A 24,087-nucleotide genomic window follows, 5' to 3' on the forward strand; every position below is an offset into this window, starting at 1 on the left:
ACAAGGGACAGGAGGAGAGGGAACGGCCTCCAGCTGTGCCAGGAAGCTTTAGGTTTGGTACTGGGAAAATTCCTTCCTGGAAAGGGTTGTGCAGCCCTGGCACAGCTGCCCAGGGCAGTGGTGGAATCCCCATCCCTGGCTGGATTTAACAGACACATGGATGTAGCACTTGGGGACGTGGGTTAGTGTGGCCTTGGCAGTGCTGGGGGACTCATTGGATGATGCCAGAGCTGTTTTGGTTGGATACAGCACAGCCTGTAAGGGGCCCGTGGGTGCAGAGGCTCCATCCCACAGAGCTGCCCTGGCTCCAGTGCCCTGTGGCAGCAGCTCACACTGCGAGCTCCCTCCAGCCCCAGCGAGGATTTAATTATACCCTAGACAGCTCAAGGCACCAATGCTGCTGAACACACGTGGACACTGAACCCTTCAGAGCTGATGGACAGAGCACACCAGTGCTCCAGCTTCCCTCATGGAAATCATTAAGAAGTTTCTCACTCATGCTGCAAGTGCTGATCCCATGCTTTTTCTTTTTTTCTTTTTAAATTACTTTGTCACTGGGGAAAAAGATCGGTTTTGGTACAAATGTCCCAGCAGGATTTATTTCCACTGAAGACACGAATGCCCAAAGGTAGTTTAAAGGATTTATTTATTTATTTATTTAAGGCTTTTAAAACACAATTCTGTCCTGAGAAATAACAGTCAGCTTTGGAACTGCTTGAATAGACCAAGTTTATGCAAAAAGGGAAAAACTGTGCGTCTGAGGCACCACTTCTATTCTTTGAATACGTGGAGGCGGCCGCTGGAGTTCCCCCCCACCAGGACGTTCTGACTGGGGTGCACGACGTTGATGGAGCACACGGAGGTGAGCCAGTCTGTGTTGCAGAAGGAGTGCAGCAACTTCCCGGTGTCCTGGAAGACACTGATCCGCCTGGGCTGTGCCATGGTGCCCACCAGGAAGCAGTGCTCCTGCTTGGGGTCCCAGATGGCCCTGAAGCGGGTCAGCCAGCGCCCCGTGTTACAGTTGTGTCTGCAGGGGAAGGAAAAGAGAGAGAAACGTTCCTCCCAGTGAACCCACGATTCTGAATCGTCCTTTATGTCCTATCTGCTCCTGCATCTTCTAAACCCTCAGCACTCGCACTGGACGGATCATCCTGCTCAGATCCCTGCAGTGGATCCCTGTCCTGGGATGGGCAGGATGGGACAAGAATCCCAGGAAGGGCTGGGTTGGAAGTGACCATGAAGTTCATCTCACTTCACCCCCTGCCATGGGCAGGGACACCTCCCACCAGCCCAGGTGGCTCCAAGCCCCGTCTAACCTGCCCTTGGACACTTCCAGGGATCCAGGGGCAGCCACAGCTTCTCTGGGCAACCTGTGCCAGGGCCTCCCCACCCTCCCAGGGAAGGATTCCTTCCCAATATCCCACCTAACCCTGCCCTCTGGCAGTGGGAAGCCATTCCCTGTGTCCTGTCCCTCCAGGCCCGCAGGGAGTGGCCACACCTGGGCCCAGGTGTGCTCTGCTCACCTGATGGAGCTCAGGGCTGTGATGGTCGATGACAAGGACGTGGTGTCATAGACCCTGGAACACAACAGCACTTAATACAATGTACTTGTGCCAAAAAGACAGGATCAGCTCCAGCCAGACCACCCGGGAGCAGCGCAGACACCCAGCTGGGACACGGGCACCAACATCCCAACTGGAATTACTGGATGTGCTTTGTGAATTGGATTTGCTTTCAGCTGGAACTGCGGCCCTACCCTTTCTGAGAGCTGCTGGAGGAGAGGCTGGATAGGCCAAACCCAGCATCCCACCCGCTCCTTCACCTCCATGAACTTGGGATCCCACCCCCCAGGGCAAAAACGCTGCCGAGGTCAAACCAAATCAGGCAGTTATCTAAATTATGGCCACAAAACCACAGATGAGAAACAAAAAACTCCAATACAAGCAACTCACAGCAGCTTAAATTATTAAACGGTAGGCTACTTACAAAAGAGCTGATATTATCATCATTTCAAGTGCCAGCAGCTAAAAATAAACTTCTGAGCAGTTTGTGTTCCTGTTCGTAAGGCAAGTTTTGGCTGGCTTTTGCTTGGTTGGTCTCATGGTTTTGGTTTGGGGTTTTTCTGGTTATTTTTTAAAGATTAACAGTACCTGTGTATTTCACTGCTCCCTGTTAAACATCCTTCAGAAAAATGAGAATTAGGGAAAAAACCCAACCGAACAAAAAAAATAATTAACGACTACATTAAAAATGTTAATGCAAATAAACCTCTGACAGGAAGTTCTCAGTGACAGGTAACGCAGAGAGGTAATAATAATAATGGTGATGAAGTTGGTATTTTCCGTGAAGATTCTTCCCTGCAGAGCCTTACCTCAGCTTGTCATCAGCACACACCGTCACCACCCTGCTCCCAGTGACAGGTGAGAAATAGGCCGAGGCCACACTTTTGGTGTGCCCTGTGAGGGAGCTCACGGGCTGGTTCCCCTTGGGCTTCAGGTACCGCACGTCGAAAACACAGACGTCCCTGCAACAGGTGCCACACAAGGGAACACTTCACAGCCTCCACCCACCAAAACAGCTCCAGAGCCACAGCAGGCTGGGTAGGAGCTGGTTCAGAGTTTCCATATTCACTCACAGTGGCTCCAAGGGATTTGGGGAGCACCAAAACCAGCCCAACCAGCCCCTCATTAAAGTCCCTCTGTCTGCCAAAGCCCACCAAGGCCCATCTGTCCCCATTTCCAAAAGGTGAAGGGAAGTCAAAGCAAATCCCATTTTAAATCCTGCTAAGGACTGAAAACTTGTTTTCTAAAAAGATCGAGACAGCTTTGAGGATACACTGAGTCTGACAAACTGCTCATCCCCAGCTCTCCTGCCCTCCTGCACCCTCCAGAGCCCACCCCGGAGCCCAGGCAGACAGACCACTGGAAACAGTATCAACTTGAGCTACGTACACTAAGCCAGCAGCCAGGAAATACTGTTTGTTCACGGGGTGCACGTGGACTGTCCGTGTCTTCTTGAAGCCAATGTCTGCAGAGAGCTCCGCCGACGTCCCCGGAGTCCGTCTGTCCACCACGGCCACGGCCCCATCCCAGTGTCCCACTATGGCAGTGGAGGCACTGTCTTCCAGGAAGTCGAAGGAAGAGAATTTTTCCTCACTCCTGCAGATCTGAGCACAGGGAAGGTCAAATGGTACCAGAACTGTACAACAAAACACACTGAGTTGTCCCTAACACCCAAACTCTCCCTGGGCTTTGGGTTTCATCCTTGCCCTCTTACATTCACTAAAAATGCTACTGAAGCCTGTGTAATGTGACAGCTCCAGCCTCACCCAGCCACGCAGGTAACCCTTCCATGAAACAGGTATGCGTTCCAAGGGGAAATAATTAGGAGCTAATTAACCATGCAAAGCAGGCTGGCAACAGCACACTCCAAATTTGCTGTTAGAGCTCCTACAAGGCACTGTCACCTCTGTGTTCCAGCAAACAAATGGCTGTTGGCTTTGAGCACACACTGAGCGAGGATTAAGGATACTTTTCCCTTCTCCAGTGCTGCAGAAAGCTTTAATCAGGTGCAGAAATGTGAACTTGGCTCCCTATAATTAGGGAAATCAGCATCAGGATGTCACCCCATGCTATCCCCTGGGGATATCCCCCTGCTCTCACAGCAGCAATCAGAACAAGCACAATGGTGCTGCAGGAACACCCCGTGGCTCAGCTCTCTGGGTGTGCAGCTGTGCTCGTTCCACCAGCACTGATGCTCCTACAGGTATCACAAGGCCAGGTAACCTGGCATAAGGTAAACTGAGCAGGTTTTTCTTCCCCGACCTCTCAAGATATCATCTTGCAAGCATTTCCCTCAAATAACGACCCCCTGGACCTTCCTGCCCAAGCACCTGCCTGCCTGCAGCCCTGCTGAAATCACGGTGCCTGGAAGGGCTGGGGCAAAAAAAAGCTTTAAGCTGTAGTAGGTTGTTCCCTTCCCAGCACTGGAGCTGATCAATGCAGCTGTGCCTGTCAGAACCCAGCACACTCTGCTCCAGGGAAGCTGTGGAGACAGACACAGCATTCTGTCTCCTGAAGGCTGAGAAAAGCAAAGGCAGCTCGTGGTTTATGTTGTTTTACAAAGCTCTTTTGGGTCGTTTGTTTGTAGGACTCAGTTCTCCCAATCACTCTGTCACTGTTTAAAGGCAATGCCTTGAGACATACATTGCTAAGTATGGAAAGAGGAAATTAAACTCAATAATTGCAGCCCTCTGCAGGAAGGAAGTTGGGAGAACCTGGGCTGTTAACTGGGTTTTGGTGAGTAGGAAACATCTCCCTATTTTTGTGATGTTAATTAAAGGTTAATTCACGTGTCCTTGTGGAAACAGAACTTTGAGCTTTCTTGCTAATAAAACGACCAAATAACTTGTTACAAGCAGACTAAACCTTCACAGCAGTGCCCTGGAGAGATCTCCGAGGAGGCAGCACTCACTCACCTCGTCAAAGACAGCCCTGGTGACATCGCCACAGCGCAGACTGTCGGTGCTGAGGGACAGCAAGTGAGCAGGGTTGCAGGGAGAGAAGTGCATGCAGCTGATCTGGAGATTGTGGGGGGTGAAGATGTGGGCTCCTTCCTCAGACCCGCAGCTCTGCAAAACAACGGACATTCCACAGAACTGGGAGTCGTTATTTCTATTAGTTACTGAGCTTTGAAAGTAAAGTCTCTGGTTTTTGGATGTTTTGGGGAGGAGGCAGAGGGTGCTGGATGTGCCACACCAGGCTGTGCCCCACCTGCACCCAACCTGTACCACACACCTGTGCAGGTGAGGAGCACACCAACCACTCACCACATTCCAGAGGCCAAGGTGCCCCCACTTGTCTCCAGCTGCCACGAGGATGGTGCTTTCGGAAGGGTGGATGGCCATGGAACACACTCGGGATTTCACCACCTTCTTGACGTTCTCCTCGCTCAGCACCATGCTGCTCAGGCTCTCCTGGTACCTGGAACACCACAGTCACCAAAGATCACCAAAATGCTAATTAGAGAAGGAAGGGGAAGTGGACAAGGCCAGGTTTTAGCTGCTGCTCCCACGTTACCTCTCTATGTCAGGTGTGCGTCTGTCGGCATCACCCGCTTTCAGCTACAGACACAAAGGAGATACCGATCAGAATCAGAGCCCAAGCTAAATGGCTTTATCCAAAAGTAACTCATTATAACTAATAATACCTCACTTATCCTCAGCCATGTGTTCAGTAAAGCCTCTGTCCGTTTACTGTCCTCTGCCTGCTCCTCTGGAATCATGGGCACAGGTCCCTCTGGAACCTGAGGCTGGGATGACATTGGCAATTTTTGTAACTCAAGCAAACTAAAACCACAAACAGGATGAATAGGTACTTTCCCCCCACCAGACATTCTAAGAACATATCTAAAAAAAACCAAACAGGAAATAAACAGTAAAAAGAAAAACCTTATTAAAAATATAAAGAGAATGTCACTGAGCACAGAAAAACTGCCTCCCTGGGTTTTTTGCTTTCCTGGTACTCCAACAAGATCTGTATTACAGATTCAACTCTATTCTACAGCTCCGTGGAAGACTTAAATTCCCATCTCTCAGAGCAACATAAATGTTACTTGTTGCTCTGTCACTGCTTCAAAAGGTGTAAACATTTCAAAGGAAAATAAACCAGATCAAAATCTACAACGAAATAAAAACCAGAGTAATAAACCTTAAGAGTTTAAGGCTGTTCAACTCCATGGGCTGTCGATGTGGAATGTTTTACCTCAGGACCCTTCTGTGCATCCCAAACTGCACTGTGTCACCTGCCTGAGGCCCAGGGCATTGCCTGGCTTGTGGCAATTGTGGAGAGGCCCTGGAGTGTGACAGAACTGACCCTCCACTGCTGTCCCCGTGTCACACCTCCCAGACGCCTCAGGGCTTACAAGCCCAGCAAAGCCCAGTGCCACCAGTCAGCGTCAGCAGCACTGGTTTCATAGAGCTGCTGTGCACACACACACATCCTCCAGCCCTTCCCATCTCACATATTCCTCTGCTCCTGGCTGGGCAGGTGTCTCTGATGCAGGAACTGCCGACGGCTCCACCCTCAGCAGGCGCATGGACCGTCGCCGGGCTGTGTCATCCTCCACCTTTTTAGGCTTGGGTCTGGAACAATGAAAACACTCAGATCCAGAACATGAGTCCCTGCATTTAGGGACAGGCTCAAGGGTACAGCTGGGACACAGACTGACACCCAGCCCCTGCAGGAGGGATGTGGTTCCTTTTCCCCTCAGTGGCAGCGAGGAACACCACCACAAGCACCTTGCAATGCACACACGTCCTGCACCTCTATTTTCCTACACATCCCTTTATTTTCTAACACATCCCCCCACTGTCACTTCCCTTCCAGCCCTCCTCATTTATTATCCATCCTGTCACCCACCCACTGAGCCATCCTTTCCCACCTTCTCCCATCGTACAGATGATTCTTTATTTGGGCTTCAGCTCATTTTCTGCTTGGCCTGGCATTGGTTTGGCACTGCCAAATGTCTTTTCTTCTGCACTAACTGGTTACCCTCTCCCTTATACCTTGTTCTTCCCCTCTCTTTTTTTTCCCCCACACCTTTTTCCAGCACTGGTTTTCATCCCACAAAAAGGGATCAGGGATATAAATTTCATCTACTATTATTTTACCTTTTGGTGCCATGTGGTTGTCTTTTGGTTGCAATTTGGTTAAGTCTTGCAGCTGACTTAAAGAGAAAAAAAAAGATTAATATATATATATATATAACAAGCATAAAGGATTAACCTGCATAAAATAGAATTATTTCAAGGCTGCAATGAACCCTATTGCAATTATTTATAATAAGAAGAAAGAGAGAAACTGTGGCTGTCCCATTCCTGGAAGTGTCCAAGGCCAGGCTGGACGGGGCTTGGAGCAACCTGGGCTAGTGGGAGGTGTCCCTGCCCATGGCAGGGGGTGGAATGGGATGAGCTTTCAGGTCCCTTCCAACCAAACCATTCCAGGATTCTGTGATTTTCATGGGTTTGCTCACACACCTACCCCAGTGAGGGAAGGGTTTCACACCAGGAGGGATGACAGTGTAATTATGAACATTTAGAAAGTGCATTTTGGTGCTATTTAGACTCTATACGAACCTCGTGCAGCTTTAGAGCAGCAAAGAATTTAGCATTTTCTGTAATGTTCTTTAGTCTTTTCCTTTCATAAGCTGATAGGTGAGAGTGTCCATCCTACAGAAAGAAAAGCCAGTTACCCTCCGTTGTACAGTTATGTGGCTGCAAGAGAGGTCCTAGGCTCTGAGTCTCTGAACTGATAATTAAAGTAGTTTGATATATTTGTAACAAATATAAAACCATACAAACTGAGGTGATCGCGTATCGACACCAAAACCTGTCCACACAGGTACAGCTTGCTTTACAAGACTTATTCTGGCATTAATTCTGTGAAAAGAACAGTTCATCAAAATTTTGCTAGAATGAAAACAATAATGAAGAGACTCAACAAAGAACTTAAAACTTCAGTCTTACAGCAAACACTGAGAGTAAATGGAATTCAGTCTTAGATCATTTTTGTCTCTCATAGGGAAGGTGGACTCAACAAGTTGAAATAGTAAGCTTAATGTCTTTTTTACATAGCGGTGCCCAAAACTATACACTCTGAGCATTTTGTGCGTCCCTCAGACACTGTGAAAGGGTAAAATGAACGGGTACACTGCCAGCCAGAGGCTAAAAACGGGGGAAAAATTACGTACAGAGAAAAATACAAATTTTACTTCTATAAAGATAAGAACCGGGGGCGGGGCACTCACCGGGGCCGCGTCTCCGCCGTCGCTGCCGTCGCTGTCCGCATCCCACAGCCCGTCGTGGCCGCGGGCCGCCGGGCTGGGCCCGGGCGGGGCCCCGGGCGGGGCCGGGGGTCCCGCGGGCTCCAGGCGCAGCCTCTTGGCGGCCGGGGCGCTCGGCAGACACGCGGGGGGCAGCGGCGTCAGCAGCACCCGCAGCTGCAGCACCGGGGCCGCGCTCGGCGGGGGCTCGGCCGGGCCCGCCGGGGGGGACTCCTGAGAGGGCGGGAGGGAACGGGGCTGGGCGGGGACCCGCGGCACGGCCGGGCACTGAGCCCGGACCGCCCCGGGCCCTCTCCTGACAGCCCGAGTCCCCCCGGCTCCCCTCTCCTGCCAGACCCGGGTGGCCCCCGGTCCCCTCTCCTCACGCTCCCCGTCCCCACCCCGGTCCCGCCGGGTCACCTCCCCTCACAACCGCGGTGGCTCCCGGCTCCTCGGTTCTCACACCCCGGCCCCTCCTGCGGTTCCCGGTCCCCTCGGGTCCCTTTCCCTCGCAGCCCCGGTGGCTCCCGGCCCCTCTCCTCACACCGCCGGGCTCTCCCCTCGCAGCCCCCGCCGCCCGGACCTGCAGGCGCTGGCGGGTGTCCGGTGCCCGCTCCTCGGGCTCCCGCGGCGCGGGCTGGGGCAGCGCCATGGCGGGCACGGGGCGGAGCGGCCGCTTCCCGCCCGCACAAGGGCGGCCCGGGCGGGTCCCGCCCTCAGCGCCTCCCGCCCGCGGCACCGCCCGGGGCAGGGGCAGGCCCGGGCACGGCTGGGGGGGGACTGGGGAGGAATTCCTCCCTGGGAGGGTGGGCAGGCCCTGGCACAGGTTGCCCAGAGAAGCTGTGGCTGCCCCTGGATCCCTGGAGGTGTCCAAGGCCAGGTTGGACGGGGCTTGGAGCAACCTGGGCTGGTGGGAGGTGTCCCTGCCCATGGCAGGGGTGGGACCGGATGGGCTCTAAGGTCCCGCAACACAAATCAGTCTGGGCTTCTGTGCTTCTAAGAGCAAAACCGTTCTGACTCGTTGCTCAGAAAGAGCGGATGAAATCCTCAGCTCCAGCCAAGCAAGGGAATGGCGCAGCCCAGCCCAGCCCTGCCGGGTGCTCAGGGAACACACAAACAGCTGCCTCCAACATCCCTGGCCTGACGCACCCGGGTGTCCTGTGCCAGGCAGGAGCCGAGGGCAGCTCCAGTGCCCCTGGCCCCGACGGTGACAAGATCACAGGTTGGGTTCTTTTTAAATAATAATTAAACAAAGTATAGCAGGGCTGGACTCTCCTAGCTCCAGGATTTGGGGAATCAAACAGGAAACTTAAAAACATTCATTACCTTTTCTTTCCCAACCTGCTGTTTCCAGAGGAATAGCCCAGCTCTCCAGCTCTGGAGCACTGAGGCAGGAGCAAGGGAGAAGGGCAGAGACAGCCACAGCTCAGGGACTCACAGCTCCAGGGATTTGTGGCCCCGAGCACGTCCCTGAAGTGGCTGTAAAACAGGATCACAGTGTCACCAAAAGATGAGGGTTTCTAGAACCAGCCAGAACTCTTTTATTGTGGAAAGAAAGGCCCAAATAAACTTATCAGTTAAAAAATATTTATTTAACGTGAGCTTTTGTACCCGACAAATACACAGGTCCGTGCAAGGTTCAGCAGCAAAAGAAACAAAAATTTAATAAACAGTGATTCCATCCTGGGGACTTGCTTTCATCCAGTTACAATATGGAATACGAAGGCTGGAGGAAGTTCCTGGATTTGGGCTTGGGCAGTGCCATCATGCCCAGCCTCCCAGCAGCTCCCTGCGTGGCACCAACACTGCGGGATGTGAAGCTGGGGCTGGAGGAAGCCGGAGCCTTCGAGCTCTGTGGCTTCTTGGTCCTTCTGTACCTGCTGTAGCCACTGCAAAATCAGAGAGAAGGTGTGTGTGACACAGTGCATCACCTGCCCCGTCCCCTGCACCAGGCTGCACCCACATGGGCACCACCATTTTCCAGAAGACTATGTGATCATTTTATAATATTTATTTTTAACACACATGGCTGCAGAACTACCTCTGAAATGGAAACTGAGTGCAGCTGTTGCTCTGGGACGTGCCCAACACGACTCCAATTAACCCAACTAGAGCATCAACAGCCAGTGACACTTTGGGGTCAGCAGCAGTTAATGACAAATATTTCAGTAGAAGGGAAGGAGCCAAGGGTAGAGCAAGACCTGCTGAGCTGGGAGTGGCCATCTGCTATCATAAACAAGAGGCAGAATGAGGGAAAACAGGGCAGGGAAAGGGAAATCCTTGGAAGTGGTGGATCTGCCCTAGAAGTTTAAGACCAAGGAACACCAGATGCAGGTATTGCCTTGTTTGGCACAATCAGAGCGAGAATTTGAATTAATTCAAATATTCCATCAAATCTTCAAAGTTTGAAGACCTCTTTATGATTCCAAGGAAGAAATCCAGTCAGCCTACTAATGCTGGTTATGGCAAGCACATTAAAATTTGGTGTCTCTGCTTAGCTTGTGGCACTCAAGTGTGAGGATAACTGTTAAATATCCTTCCTCACCAGCTTTTTAAGCCAAAATGCAGAAGAGCAAGTGGAGCAGCTGTTACCAGGCACCTGGATAATTTTAACACCATCGCTTAAGTCCATACTTAAGTAACTGCAGTGGGATAACTGCAGTTCTGGGATCATCATCATGCTGATCTGGGCAAAGAGAAGTGACAAGAGACCACAGACACGTACCCTCTGGGCTGAAACTGCTGGCTGCCAGCAGCACTCGTCTTTTTCCTCTTGGAGTCTCTGGAGTTTGCCGGCCGTTTCCTTTTCCTCCTCTGGTTTGTGTTATTGCCAAAATAGCTGGAGGTTGTACCTGCATCTTCTCCTTCTCCATCGCTCCCAGCAGTGCTGGTGCTCCCTGTGGCTGTGTTGGCACCTGAGCCAGCAGCATCTTCTACAGACAGAGAGAGAGGAAAAACTGACTCAACCGAGGTATCACCTGGGCCAGTCAGACTGTCCCCAGAACACACTGATGGTATCAAAACACCTGCCCTGGCTGTTCCACACCTCCTCTGCACTGCCCTCATCCCGAGTCTTTCAGAGATACACCGAATTTAGCAGGAAGGTAGCAAAGACCTTGGTATGTTCTAAAAGTGTGGGATTGCTCCCTTCTGTAATTATTAGCCTGGAAGAATTAGTTATTTGTGATTAAAACAAGGTAACTTTTGAATCAAGCATCTGCCAGAGGAGGAGAGAAGGGCACTGCACAGGAGAGCACACGCTGAGGTCCAAAGCACACTGCACCTGGGATGGAGCATTCCGAGTACTTCTCCATCACTTTGATTATTTCTGCACCGTATTTCTCCAGTTTGTCTTCTGTGACACCATCGATCTGCAGCAAAACCTCCACGTCTGAGGACAAGGTTTCTGTAACGGAACAAAGGACCCCTTACGCATGTCCAACAAGTAACTCTTTATAAAGAAATGCTGGAGGAAATTAATTCCTTTCCATATCCCCCCTATGCAGAAGCCCTGAAGGACTTCTTAGTAACCCAGCCTTACCTGCTATTTTCTTTAGGGTGGAGGTACTGAAAATATTGAAGTAATGCACATCAAAGACTTTGCCCAGCATTTTGCACGTGTCTGTGAGTTCACTGAGGCACTGTTTAACCACCTCTTCCCGCTGGGACATCTTTGCCATGGAAGCCCTTTGCCTTCTGATAGCACTGGCATTCTCTGTCTCGTGGAACTCCACCTGTTAAAAGGAGCCATCGATAACACCTGTCAGGGAGTTCCTGCAGAGCTTGACTGATAACAGAGGAACACAGCAAAGGAAAGAAAGTATCCTTTAGTGGACCAAAAAAGCTATTTATCCAGTATATGCTTTTAAAGTGATTTTTTACAGGCTACTCATTCACCCCCAACTTTCTCCTACAAAGAACTGGCAGAGTTTATACAGAGGGAAAACCTCTTGAGAGCCCAGTTCTCAGCTGGCTTCAAACAGAGGTTACTGGGGTAATGCTGAGGGCTCTGCTCTGCTCCAAACACAGCACTAATGAAGAAGCATTGCCTCAAGCAATCTGGGACTGTGCCATGGCCTTCTTGAAGTGCATCTTCCATCAGAGCTCACCAATGACTGGGAAAAATAGAGCAGAAAAATCCAGGAGAAAGAAGGGAGTGCTGGTCCTTCTTTCCTTTTTAGCCAGCTTTTTGTGGGGGTCAGAACTTTCCTTCATTGTCCAGCTGGAATCAGATGGATAGGGGAGAAGAGAAAGATTTGAACCTCTCCAAGCCTCTCAAACTCACCTTTTGCCCCACAACATTGTTATTGGAATACTGGACTAGGAATCACACATGTTGGATTTTGTTCCTGCCCTTCAGCTGGAGGCAAACTGTTGTTTTAGCTACCCAGGGGGATATGCCAGAGGAAAACTGCAGCACATTCCTTAAAACAATACCCTCAAGACACTAAATAAACAGTTACACACCTGCAGTGACCCATCCAGCACAGCCTGAGCTTTCTCTCCCAGAATGACATATGCCACTGCTTGGTCATTGGCTGTGATGTACAAATCCTCATCCAGGATTTTGTCCAGGACCAGTTTTCTAAACAGCCTTTCAGCATTATGCCTGGAATAGGCAGCTCCCTTCCCAAATATTCCAGACTGAATCTTGGCACTCGTTGTACCTGTGCAACAGAAACCACAGGATAAGCCCATGATCAGAAAGCCCACGTAGATGTGCATTTACAGACCTGTGGGAGATTCCCAAGGGAATTCCGTAGTCTATTCACATTAAAAAGCCTTTAAGCATCAGAAAACTAATGTTATCACTATAGCAACCTGAAATGGATTAAACCTTCCGTTCCATTTATTTTGAATCATTTACCACCAAGAGATTCCTGGGAAGGTTTAATTCTGTAAAACACATGCTCTTTTAAAGCCCTGCTGGCATTGCACAGCCCTCCTGATTCCTGGTCAGGGATTTGTGCACCCGGTTACTCGGGTGTTTCTGGAAGAACAGACTCACCTCTGAAAATATCCACCATCATGTTCAGGGTGTACCTGCCCGAGCCTGGGCTCCTCATCCCGTTCCGTCCCACCTGCCCACAGTGATCTCGGACGAACCGAATGATGTTCTTCACGTCCTCTGTCACATTCCTTGATTTATAATCCTATTAAATCAACACTTGATTAGGAAATGCCATTATGTGTTTCTCCTCTAATGCAAGTTGTTACTGACAACCTGTTTTCATGATTGAGCTTTTCCCAGCCGTGAATTCAGTTTGTTCCAAACAGAGAAACAGTGATTTTCTAGTTAGTAACCTACAGTGATACAGTCACAGGGATTCTGGATTTCATAACACTCTGGAAAATGCAATAACAGTCCAACTGACTATATATAATCCCCATTGTGTTTTTGGTATACAGTGAAAGGCAAGGTTGCTGGATGAACTCTGGGAATTGAGGTAAATCATTTGGAAAGCATTCCTGTAATAATCCTGCTATCATGACCTAGAATTTACACTTCCAATATGCATTAAAATCAGAAAACTGGACTGAATATGCATTATTCTGGTCAAATTTGGTTCCAATCACAGCTATGTAAAGGAATGCTTCAAACACATCCACAGGTACAAAACGGATCAGGAACCCTTCCCTGCCTGCTTCCGCAGCTGCCTTCCCTTCTGCTCCTGCCACTAAGTTTGCCTCAATCCTTGATGCACAACCCCCAGTCTCTGGGCCACCTCCAGCAGTGCACACCTGATGTGGCACTCATGCTGCTCCAGCAGCACAAAGCTGTCCTGAAAACATCAGAACAGGCAGTGAAGAGATTTCTCTGCAGCCACTCCAGTGGATCTGATATTAGCTCCTGCTTCCCACAAGCACTGTAGCCAAGAAAATTGACATTAAGGAACATCCTTGCACCTCTGACAGGAACAGGAGCATCACATGTTCATGGACAGTCTGTAACTCTGCTCTAGGTTAAACCCTGGAAATAACTGGAAGCATCACAAAACGACAGGACATTTATTCCTTTTCCCACTTGCCTTCCCAAGGGCCGTGTAACCATGCAGCTAAACGCAAAATCAGTTTGCCACCACTTTAAATAAAATCCGTGTGGTTTACCTTCTTTCTGCTGCAGTTATCACAGATCACTTCTGGGTGGTCTTTGCAGAAGTTGGGGTTGAAGTTGGTCTCCCCGAAGTAGGCGAGCAGCTGGATGCGGCGGCACTCGACGACGTTCTCGCAGTAGTGCACCATGCTGTACAGGTTGTTGAAGTGGGTCTGCCTCGTGTGGCTGTTCCCATCCTTCTCCACTGAAACACAAAAAGTTCCCTTGTATTCGTTAGATCCGCACCTCTGCGTTTTTATACGTTGTCAGACAAAACACAACCTTGGTTTTGCTTAAAAAAAAGATGAGTGGGTTAGTACAAAACTGACCAGATTTTATCTCTAAAGTTTTAGAAAATGGAGAAGGGAAATGAGCCTGGAATGACAAGAGTCAAGAGAAGAATATGGGATGAGAGGAAATGGCCTCTTGCACCAGGGGAGGTTTAGATTAGATATCAGGAACAATTTCTTCATGTCCAGCCTTGGCACAGGCTATCTGGGGCAGTGGTGGAGTCCCCATCCCTGGAAGTGTTTGAAAAACATGTGGGTGTGGCACTTGAAGACACGGTTTAGTGGTGAACATGGGGGTGGGGCCGGGCTGACGGTTGGACTTGATGATTTTAAATGTCTTTTCCAACCTTAACAATTCCATGACTCTATAAAGCGAAATGGCTTTGACTAAAATTAAGTACAAGTGACAAAAATCCTGACAGAAGACCATCCAGGGAAAAGTGCCCAGTTCTCCCCTCTTTGCAACACTTAACTACCCATGGCACTTGTAAAAGAGAAATAGCAGGGGCTGAATGAAAAAGAGACCAGCAACGAAGTGCCTGCTTTAGTATCACCTCCAAGTTCCAAGAGGAGAACTCACTCAGGATGAGCCTTCTCAGTCTGGTCACGTCGTTGTAGCTGTAGAAGAGCAGGCAGTGAGACATCTCCCCATCCCGCCCAGCTCTGCCAGACTCCTGGTAGTAACCCTCTATGGATTTGGGAAGGGAGGCGTGGATGACGTAGCGCACGTCGGGTTTGTCGATGCCCATTCCGAAGGCAATTGTTGCACAAATCACCTGGAAGGAGATCATAATGTTACCCACGTGCATTATGGAAGCTATTCCTGCAGCTCTGCACTGAGACCAGACAGGTGACCAGGATTAGGAAACCTGGAACCCGGAATGCCAATTGTAACCCTGCAGGACGAGTACAAAACAGCAACATCTCCTCTCCCATCAGAAGAGCTACTCCAGACACAGGGAAAACCCCAAATTCCAGTCTCTGTACAGTCCAGCAGTGTGCCAGCAGCTGTGCCAGGAGCCCTGCACTGCTCAGGTCCTCCCTCCTGGAGCAGCAGACCACGGTGCAGTACTACAGCCTTCTGTTCTTAGAATTCCCAATAAAAAGGTGTTGCTGGGATCAGTTACTCAATACTGCAGCCCACCAGGTGATAACGCTGCACAACTTCCCTTCCACTATCCCAAGAGGGATAAAAGCACCCCAAATCTCTTCCCTTTCCCCCTCAGTTTTCCTTTACCTGGCATCCTTCCTGATTGACCCACTTCTGCTGCACGAGGTCCCTGTTGGAGTCGGTGAGGCCGGCGTGGTAGGCCAGGGCAGCCAGCCCCTCCTTCTGCAGGATGGCTGCTGTGGTGTCACACTCGCGCCGGGAAAGGCAGTAGATTATCCCAGAGTCATCTGCAAACAGGTGAAAAAAAGAAATTTGAGTTACAATACGGTTTTATCCCTTTTCACTTGCTCAGCAGTCAAACCTGCCAAGCAGATACTGACCTATTGTAATAAAGGTAATAACATAACTGCTTAATTGTAGAACTTATTTTATTAACATCAGATGGTTTTGTTAGTTTTTCCTATCCAATTTTTTGGGTTTTTTTGTGAGGTGGAATCAAGAAACATTTTCCTTAGTATTGTGCAATCTCAGGATTTAAAATGCATGAATAAAAACTACATAAATCAAGATCTAGAGCAGTTTAGTCGATGCTCTCCAAGAGTACAGCACTGGAGAAGCTCTGAGGGAAGCTTGGTGTTGTCCAGTTCCAGCAGCAGGAGCTGCAGGACTCCAAAGTGAGCCCAGAAAGATGAGAATCCCTGAAGATAGCTTTGAGGGGAACTACAGATAAGCAAACCAAACACAATTAAACCAGTATGATCTCTATTACTCTGAAGACACCATGCTAAGAGCTCTGGCAGGCTCCAGAAAGATTACTCAGGGACATCACAATAATTTAACTTTTCCATCTTAACTTGAACCCTTAACTTTAGGATACACATAAATCTGATTATCAGTAATATCACTTTGCCTCCAACTTCCTTTTCCTGTAAATATATCATTATTAAGGGATTAAAAAAGCTTTTCCTGCCTTAAGAAGTGGTTCATGGAAAGGCCTGCAGGCTCTGTGCCACTCAGTACTCACGGGGGTGATATTTTTTAATCCATTCCAAGCAATCCATCGCCACTTTCTTTGGCTTCTTGGGCAACACATCATATTTCAAGTTATGCCTGTTGAAGCTCATTGTAAACCTAAAACACAACAGTTCATGGGGCTCATCAGCTTTATGGGTGCAGTTACATTCTGCTAAACAGCTCCCTTCAGCATGCAAGAAAGGGTTTGGCAAGTTTTTTATCTCTTACTTTAATATTTTGCATATAGCTCATTGAATTCCATGCATACATTTCATTTAATCAGACAGAGCTACACAAGGATTTCAGATGGGCCTGTGACACTTTTTTAACTGAACTAAGTTTTCCACTCAAAATTTCTGCAGCACAAACAGTCGGTTTCAGGCAACTGCTGAGCAACTCACACTTGTGGTTTCAGCATCTCAAGCTGATTCTGGATGTCCTTCTGCACCCGGGGGTTGGCAGTGGCAGTGAGAGCCATCATGGGGACCGAGTGGAACTTCCTGCGGAGCATGTTGAGGCGTTTGTAGTCTTGTCGGAAGTCGTGGCCCCACTGGTTGGGAAACAAAATGTAAGTATAACAGAGTAAAGTGCTCCAACTGAGCCTTCTGGCATTTCAAAAAACAAAAGGAGGTCTTACCTGGCTGACACAGTGGGCCTCATCGATAACAAAACGTGCCAAGAGTTTCCTGTCGTAGAGATTCTCCAGGGCTGACATCAGTCGGCTGCTGGCACACACCTGGGACACACCACCCACGGCATGGGAAAGCAGAGCAACAGAGCACAGTGTCACCTGGCCTGGCTGAACACTGAAACAACTGTTCTGTGCTGCCAAGTTCATCCTGACTGCGCAGGTAGAGCTCGAAGGCAGAAAGATGATGCCAATCAGCTGCGTTTTAAGAAGCAGCTGGTGTGAGATTCTCACCCTTGAGGAGAAAAGACAACGCAGAAAGAATCGTGCCTTGCAGAATATACCACCTAAGGAGTCTTTCTGCTGTGCCTTTTGCAACCAGACATGCCTATCTCGTATTGGCCTTTTCTGCCACCAACCCGCTTGCAACAAACATGGGCAGAGCCCTTCCCAAATCTTCGTTTGCGAAGCCCAGCCATGATGGTGTGAGATTCCCATGAGGTTCTGGGGTCACCTATCCCAAGGTCCCTCATTCTGAGGAAATTTCAATAAATTTAAATTACTTATGTCGAGAAAGACAGGGAAAGACAATGCTGAAGAAAGAAACATAATCAGCACACTGACCAGTCCCCTCTTACAAAGCTCTTGTGCAATAACATATTTTTAAGGCAGCAAATAATAAACCCCAGGGCAACCTCTGACAATCTCCTGTTACCCTGACAGTGCCATATTCTTCCTGTATTACCCTATTCAGAGCAGCCTGGATTTAGTAGCTGCTGGGCAGTGATTAACACTAATATGTAGCAAGATATATTGAAATGGATGGGCATGGGGGTTTAAGTTTAGATTGTACAGACATAGTTCTCATTCTTGGCTAATTACTGATTGAAATTAGTTACAGCTTATAGAGTCTTACTGAAAATTACCTAAACATTATCTAAAAACTGTTTAACAGGGTTTTTCCCCAGAAGCCTACTCCAAGAGCAGTGTTTCCCAGCAAACCCCCTCTCACTGCCCCCACGGTTTTAGGACCCAGGTGAAGTACAAACCTTCTCGGGGGTGACATACAGCAGCTTTATGACGGGGTCCTTCTTGGACAATTGCATGTATATTTTTGAGGCGTCAGCATCTGTCCTGTCACCAGTCAGGTATGTTGCAGCAATCTGTATTATAAATATATATACTGAGTTTTAATACATGCAAAACAGAAGAAGCATGTAGTCCTACCTGTAGTTACAAACCTGTTCCTAAGCAGTCAGCTTGTGATTTCCTGCACCTGCATTTCTTCCCTCTGTGTATCGCTTTCCCAGAGGTGTCTAGCACCTCAGAACCCCCTAACTCAGGAATTGTTAGTGCTTATTCCTGCTGCAGAGCCAGGATGCTCCTGTTCAGGTGTGCCAATACAACTCTCAGGATTCTCAGAATCAGCATCTGCTCTGGAAAACCCAACTCCAATACCCAACACTCAGGAGGAGCAATAAATCCAGCAGTTACACAGTCAAGATATTCAAGTTCATCCAATTTAGTTCTTCCCAGACAACTTTCTGTGCCTTTCACCGTGTCCATCTAATCAATTTACGCAGTTTATATTCAAGAGACACAAGATTTGCTGTAAAATTTCAGATTTCTAATCTAGTTACCTGCAGTTTCACTCAATAGAGCTGCTGGAACTTACATCTAAGGTCTTCAGCTTCTGCACTTGATCGATGATCAGCGACCTCAGCGGAGAGATAACGATCGTGACCCCGGCAGAGACACAGGCTGGTAACTGGTAGCACAGGCTTTTCCCACCTCCTGTAAGGATTGGACAGAACACCCCAAGTGTTGGATATCAAGAGGAAAGGGAGACAGTCTGGAAACCTATTTCTGACTCCCCATTTCACAGCGCTTTCAAAAACAATTAACTTACAAAATGACTGCCCCAAAGTGATACCTGTAGGATAAGGAAAAGTTACCACATGAATTGCTACGGAATGCAGAAATTCAATCCCCCTCACTCGAAATACCCCAGTGCAACAACACTCCAGAAATCCTGCAGCCACAGAATTCCAGCAGCACCTTCACAAAGGCACAGGGGAAGAGAAAAGCCTGTCCCAGGCCTTGCAGAAGGAGCAGCAGGTGTGTACCCTGTGCCAGACTCCCCAGGCTGCAGCGGGGTGCTGTGGGGCACGTACCTGTGGGCATGAGGATGAAACAATCCTCCCCCAGCAGAGCAGCGTTGATGGCCTCCAGCTGGTTTGTCCGGAAAGAGTGCAATCCAAACTTCTTGTGAAATATATTCCTCATTTCTTCAGAATGGGAAAATGTCATACCCCTGAAGCGTTCCAGTGCAGGGTTATGAACCGCTGGGTCTGGGAGACAAAAAAATGTGCTACAGTAAGTTACAGTATCGAGTTTAGGAAGGAATTCTTCCTGGTGAGGGTGGGGAGGCCCTGGCACAGGTGGCCCAGAGAAGCTGTGGCTGCCCCATCCCTGGAAGTGTCCAAGGCCAGGTTGGCCAGGGCTTGGAGCAACCTGGGATAGGGGAAGGTGTCCCTGCCCATGGCAGGGGATGGGACTGGATGGGTTTTAAGGTCTCTTCTACTCTAAACCCTTCTGTGACTCTGATTTTCAACTCCCCTTTGCCAAACCTGTTCCTACAGTAACCCTAAATGACACTGACCCACCTGTGCCCCAGAGGGATTGGGTTTGCTTCCACAAGTGCCCATTTTGGAACATTTTGCATAAACAGCAAAAACCATTGTACAGTTTTGAATTAACAACTGCAGAATCATTATTTAACTAAAACACAGAAACATTCTTATTTCCAGTTTTAGCAGCTTCATCTTTCAGCAGCCTGAAACCTGCACAGGAAGGGAATAGTCAGGTTTGGCATCACTTGGAGGAAAAAAAAAAGCCAAGATGACTTTGCAAAAAGAAACCAAAAGAAACTTCCACGTAATCAAAAGGCAATGATGTGATCTGCAGCAGTTACTTGGCCTTAGGTTTGAAAAGAAGTAAGAATTTAAAAAGGGGAAGACAATAACCCTCACGAGTATATTTACCTGGACGGTTCTTTGTCGCCATCAGGAAGCCTGACTTTGGAGCAGCAGGACCGGATCCCACAGCAGACCCTTTGGCTCTGGACATGATCTTAGACAAGAGGGATTTGGTGGGTGGCCCTTCCCTGACGGGCTGGTACAGCGGTGTCGGTGCTGCCGAAACAGCCACCGGCTCCTCCCAGTCCTCATCAAAGTCATCGATGTCCAAGTGATCCAGGTCAAAGTCAGGATCGTTTGTACCCAAACTGTTCCCTGCAGGACTGGCCGTGGGAGCCGTGCTCTGAGCTTTCAGGGCTGTGTTGGTCAGGGGCTGGTTCCCATTCCTCGTTCCCGGGCTTTCGCCCCAGCTGCTGTTGCAGGATGGCTCGGACTGGAGGCTGAGCCTGAGGGAACCTCCCTCCCTGCCACCTCCCTTGGGAAAAGGCAGCGCTGCAGTTCCTGGGTAGGTGATCTCCTCAACACTTTGCTTTGAAGCACAAGAGGTATCCAAGGTTTGATTTGTTTTGGCAGAAAAGTTGCTGGAATGAACAGAAAGCACCGACGGGAGGTTTGTGGATTTGGGGGAGTTTCTGTCGGAAGTGAAGCTGCAGCTCAGGCCAGAACCTGGAGGAGCACCAGGACAGGCACCAGGGCCACGCTCCATGGGAGCCTTCCAGCTTCTTGGAAAAGTGGTGTTTATGCCATTTTGGTTCAAGCTGACAGAATTAGCCAGCAGTTTTCTCCTGGGAGAGACAAAGGATGGAAAAAGGAAAAAAAAAATATACTTAGTCACAAGCAATGACTTACCAAGTTCTACAACATCCATTAAACAGTTTTGTCCCTCTGCTATTAAACACTAAAATTATGGTGGTTCCATCATGCTCCGAGTCACTGTGTTTGAAAAATATTTCAAACAAATTTAGGGAAAAATAAAAACCACAAGAACAAACTAAGGACAAAATTACAACATATTCTCTACAGACATAAAATAAAAGAATTCCTAAAATCAGGGAACAGATCCAGGCAAGGTAGAGCATAAAAAGTAAATCCTTAGAGCCACAAGTTAAAAATAAGTAAAAAATATGCTTTTACCAAATTATGGTTTTAGGTACTTTCCAAGTTCCAATGTCTGACTACAGCAATAAGAAAATAAATTAGTTGTACTGAGAACATTCAGAAAAGCCCATAATCCCAGCCCAGGAAAAAACTAAATCAAAATCCCAAATCCCAATCCTTTGTCTATGTATTGTGCCATCAGCTGATGCAAGAGGTAAAGCACCAGGCAATAATCACGTTGCAAGATGACAAGCTCAGGGCTATTAGGAGGAACCACCATCCCTGCAGTCAGTGAGTGAGGCTCAGGGAGGGAACACCAACTGGGTGCCTGTGGTTACAGGAACTGAGGGTGACACCAGGCAGGTCACAGCACGGCTCCTGCTCCTCCAGAAGCACCTGGTGCCAGGCACCTTCCTCAGACGGGGTGTGGAACTGGATCCTTCCATCTGCCAGAGCACTGGGACCGCTAATGCACGCAGCACTTTGGGGTAGTTTTTATCTCCCTTCAGCCAGTACCTTTAAGCTTTTTAACCCCCCTCCACCTCATTCTCCAGTGTGCTGGGGACACCTGCAGGCTGCAGGTGGAGCAGGTCCCTGCTCCACACAGAGCTGTCCCAGCCTACCTGAGGTCCCTGTGCTGGAGCAGGGCTCTGGCACAGGACAGGGCCTGCAGCTCCTGCAGCGGGATGGCATCCACCAGCTCACAGATGGCCTCCATGACCCCGAGCAGCTGCCGGGCCACAGGCACACCTTCACCTGTCACAGGGAGCAAGTTCAGCAGAGCAATTGCTATTAGAATAGCTGACAAGGTGATACCACTGGCCACGAGGACAGCACGTTGCAGCAAGTCTAAATAATTTACTTTCAATATATTTTTGTTCCAGTTGAATAAAGAAACTGTTTCTGTGAGCAGGAACTCACAGAATCTACATATTTTTGCCCTTGTCTTTTATTATCCATCTATACATGTTAATTATCCATCTGCCTATGTCAATTCTCCACCTATTGATGTTAATTCTCTATCCGTTAGTTAAAGCTCTTGGATTACACAGGGTACACAGGAGAATAATGAATTGCAGACTACCCCCCCAAATCTGAGGCATAACATTCCAAACATTTCACGTACCTGCATCCCCCGCACTGGGATCACCTCCCCCTCCAGGTCCTGTTGGGGGAACCTCCCGTGGCCCGGCCTCGGAGCTGCCACCTGAGCACCTTCCACCAGTGGGAGAGTCTTTGAAAATACTGCTAATTGCAAAAGAAAAAGCCACTAAAACACAGATACTGAGGCATTTCCACAGAACAACAGGACTTAAGATGTGTGCAAAAGATCAACTCCTGAAACCCCAGGGAGAACCCAAGAGCTGAGCAGTCTGTCACCGATCCTGTACGCCAACACGGAGAATCTTGCTCCGGTAAATTCTTCCCCTCCCACTACAAAAGAAAAAGTAACTCTGCTTTTCCTGAAGGAAAAGCCACCTAACACATCAGACGCAAAATAACTATTTGATAAAGCATTAATTGCAGCTGCCAACCATTAACCTGCCAGACAGCAAAGAGACACAAACTCAATCTGCACCTTTTTAACAAGCAGGAGTTACAGGTCTTTTTCAGTACTGTTCAAACCACCCTCCCGACAGATGGTTTTACCAGTGAACTCTGGTTTACCTGACACTTTGTACAGAAGGGGAGAAGGGAGGCAGCTCCTCCTCGGGGGAGGGAGGGATGATGTCCAGCTCATCCTCCTCCAGCTCATCGCCTGCCAATGGCCCGAAAGCCTCCTCCAGTTCTGGGGGGCTGTTCCCAGCCCCCTGTGGCTTCTGGTCCCCACCTCCTTTAGCACCAGCAGCTACAAGAGAACTGAATTAATACTGTTGGACAACACTGTAAACTCAGCCTAATGCAAACAAAAGAAGGGAAAAATTAACAGCCAGATTTCAAAACAGTCGTTTGATACAGTTTCTGAGTGTTAAAGACAATATTTACTGCTTCCTTTTTTCCCCCATTAAAGACAGACGAAGTCTCACAAACCCTCTTTAAATTGGAAAAGTGATATAACTAACCCTACAGTCACCTGCTTCCAGCCCTGCACCTTCGCAGGCTGGGAGCACCCAAAGGGAATCCAGGTACCCAAAGGGAATCCATGGCTGCTTATCAGACACAAGCACACAGCTCCCTCTGATTCCTGGCAAACCCATCCCTCTGAGCGCAAACACAAACAGAATTTTTTCCAGCTCTCCGGTACCTTCAAATAACCCGTTACCTGGGCGAGGCTCTGCCCTGTCCTCCTCCAGAACCAGGTCGGCAGGTGAGTCCTCGAGGCAGATCACGGACTGCTGTGAGCAGGGGCGCGGCTCCGCCTCGGGCTGTGCCTCCCCGCGCCCCGCGGGGCCGGGACGGCCGGGCGGCTCCGGGCGGGCCTTGTCGGGGGCCCGCGGCCCCTTGGGGGATAGGAGGGGCGGCCGGCAGAACCTCTCGACCCCCGACAGGTCGAAGTCGTCGATGTCATCCCACTCATCGCCGATGGTGACGGCAGGGAGAGCGGCGGTGCCGGGACCGGCCTTGCCGGCGGGAGCCCCGCTGCCCGCCCTCGCCGCGGGGCCCGCGGGCGGCTCGGGAGCCGCGGCCGGGGGGGCGCGGGCCGGCGGGCGGCCGGGGCTGGGGAGGGGCTCACGGCCCCACGCGGGCGCTTTCCTGGCCGGGGTTGCGGCGGGCGCGGCCAGGGAGGTGTTCACGTCCTTGTCCCTCAGCGCCGAGGCGGCCGCGAGGCCCCCGCGCGCCTTCTTGAACGTGAAGCCCCTGCAACGAGACGAGCCCCCGTCACCGCCCGGCCGCTCCCGCCGGCCCGCCCGCTCCCCCCGCCCCGGCACTCACGGCGGGCGGTCCCGCGGCGGCCCCGGGGTGCGGAGGGCCGTGAGGGCCCCGCGGGCCGAGTGGAGCCGCAGCTGCTCCCGCAGGTTGTTCTGCGGCAGCGCCGCCATCGCGGGGCCGCCCCGCCGCCAGGGGGCGCTCTGCGCGCGGGACCGCGTCCCGCACCCTTCGCATTCGGCGCC

The 24,087-nt window shown here is 49.9% G+C and overlaps 2 protein-coding genes across 5 annotated transcripts; both read right to left on the bottom strand.

Moving 5' to 3' along the window:
* Positions 1-627: 627 nt before the first annotated feature.
* On the bottom strand, positions 628-8,490 carry WDR76 (WD repeat domain 76). Of its 2 annotated transcripts, none has more exons than XM_027733951.2 (13): positions 8,405-8,490; positions 7,807-8,055; positions 7,136-7,228; positions 6,671-6,726; positions 6,022-6,142; positions 5,209-5,310; positions 5,079-5,122; positions 4,829-4,982; positions 4,478-4,630; positions 2,952-3,166; positions 2,372-2,524; positions 1,524-1,577; positions 628-1,027 (listed from the first exon to the last, which is right to left on the bottom strand). In XM_027733951.2, the coding sequence occupies exons 1-13, from the start codon at positions 8,471-8,473 to the stop codon at positions 772-774; spliced, it is 1,719 nt and encodes a 572-aa protein (XP_027589752.2). In that variant the 5' UTR covers positions 8,474-8,490; the 3' UTR covers positions 628-771. The 2 variants fall into 2 exon arrangements, with proteins under 2 accessions (XP_027589752.2, XP_039235417.1); XM_039379483.1 differs by having other exon boundaries at positions 8,285-8,473.
* A 901-nt stretch (positions 8,491-9,391) lies between these two features.
* On the bottom strand, positions 9,392-24,015 carry BLM (BLM RecQ like helicase). 3 transcript variants are annotated; one of them, XM_027733950.2, is made up of 21 exons: positions 23,909-24,015; positions 23,298-23,833; positions 22,703-22,883; positions 22,161-22,279; positions 21,658-21,790; positions 20,003-20,721; positions 19,133-19,309; positions 18,634-18,752; positions 18,008-18,121; positions 16,968-17,066; positions 16,732-16,880; positions 16,341-16,447; positions 15,443-15,603; positions 14,786-14,981; positions 13,930-14,120; positions 12,830-12,974; positions 12,289-12,488; positions 11,363-11,555; positions 11,105-11,227; positions 10,547-10,754; positions 9,392-9,710 (listed from the first exon to the last, which is right to left on the bottom strand). In XM_027733950.2, exons 1-21 carry the CDS (start codon positions 24,013-24,015, stop codon positions 9,527-9,529), a joined length of 4,161 nt encoding a protein of 1,386 aa, XP_027589751.2. In that variant the 3' UTR covers positions 9,392-9,526. The 3 variants fall into 3 exon arrangements, with proteins under 3 accessions (XP_027589751.2, XP_039235414.1, XP_039235415.1); XM_039379480.1 differs by having other exon boundaries at positions 22,161-22,282; XM_039379481.1 differs by lacking the exon at positions 23,909-24,015 and having other exon boundaries at positions 22,161-22,282; positions 22,703-22,894; positions 23,298-23,477.
* Positions 24,016-24,087: the final 72 nt, after the last annotated feature.

This window comes from Pipra filicauda, unplaced genomic scaffold (genome assembly GCF_003945595.2).
Source record: "Pipra filicauda isolate LSUMZ 115617 unplaced genomic scaffold, ASM394559v2 scaffold169_size1572857_pilon, whole genome shotgun sequence".
NCBI lineage: Eukaryota > Metazoa > Chordata > Aves > Passeriformes > Pipridae > Pipra > Pipra filicauda.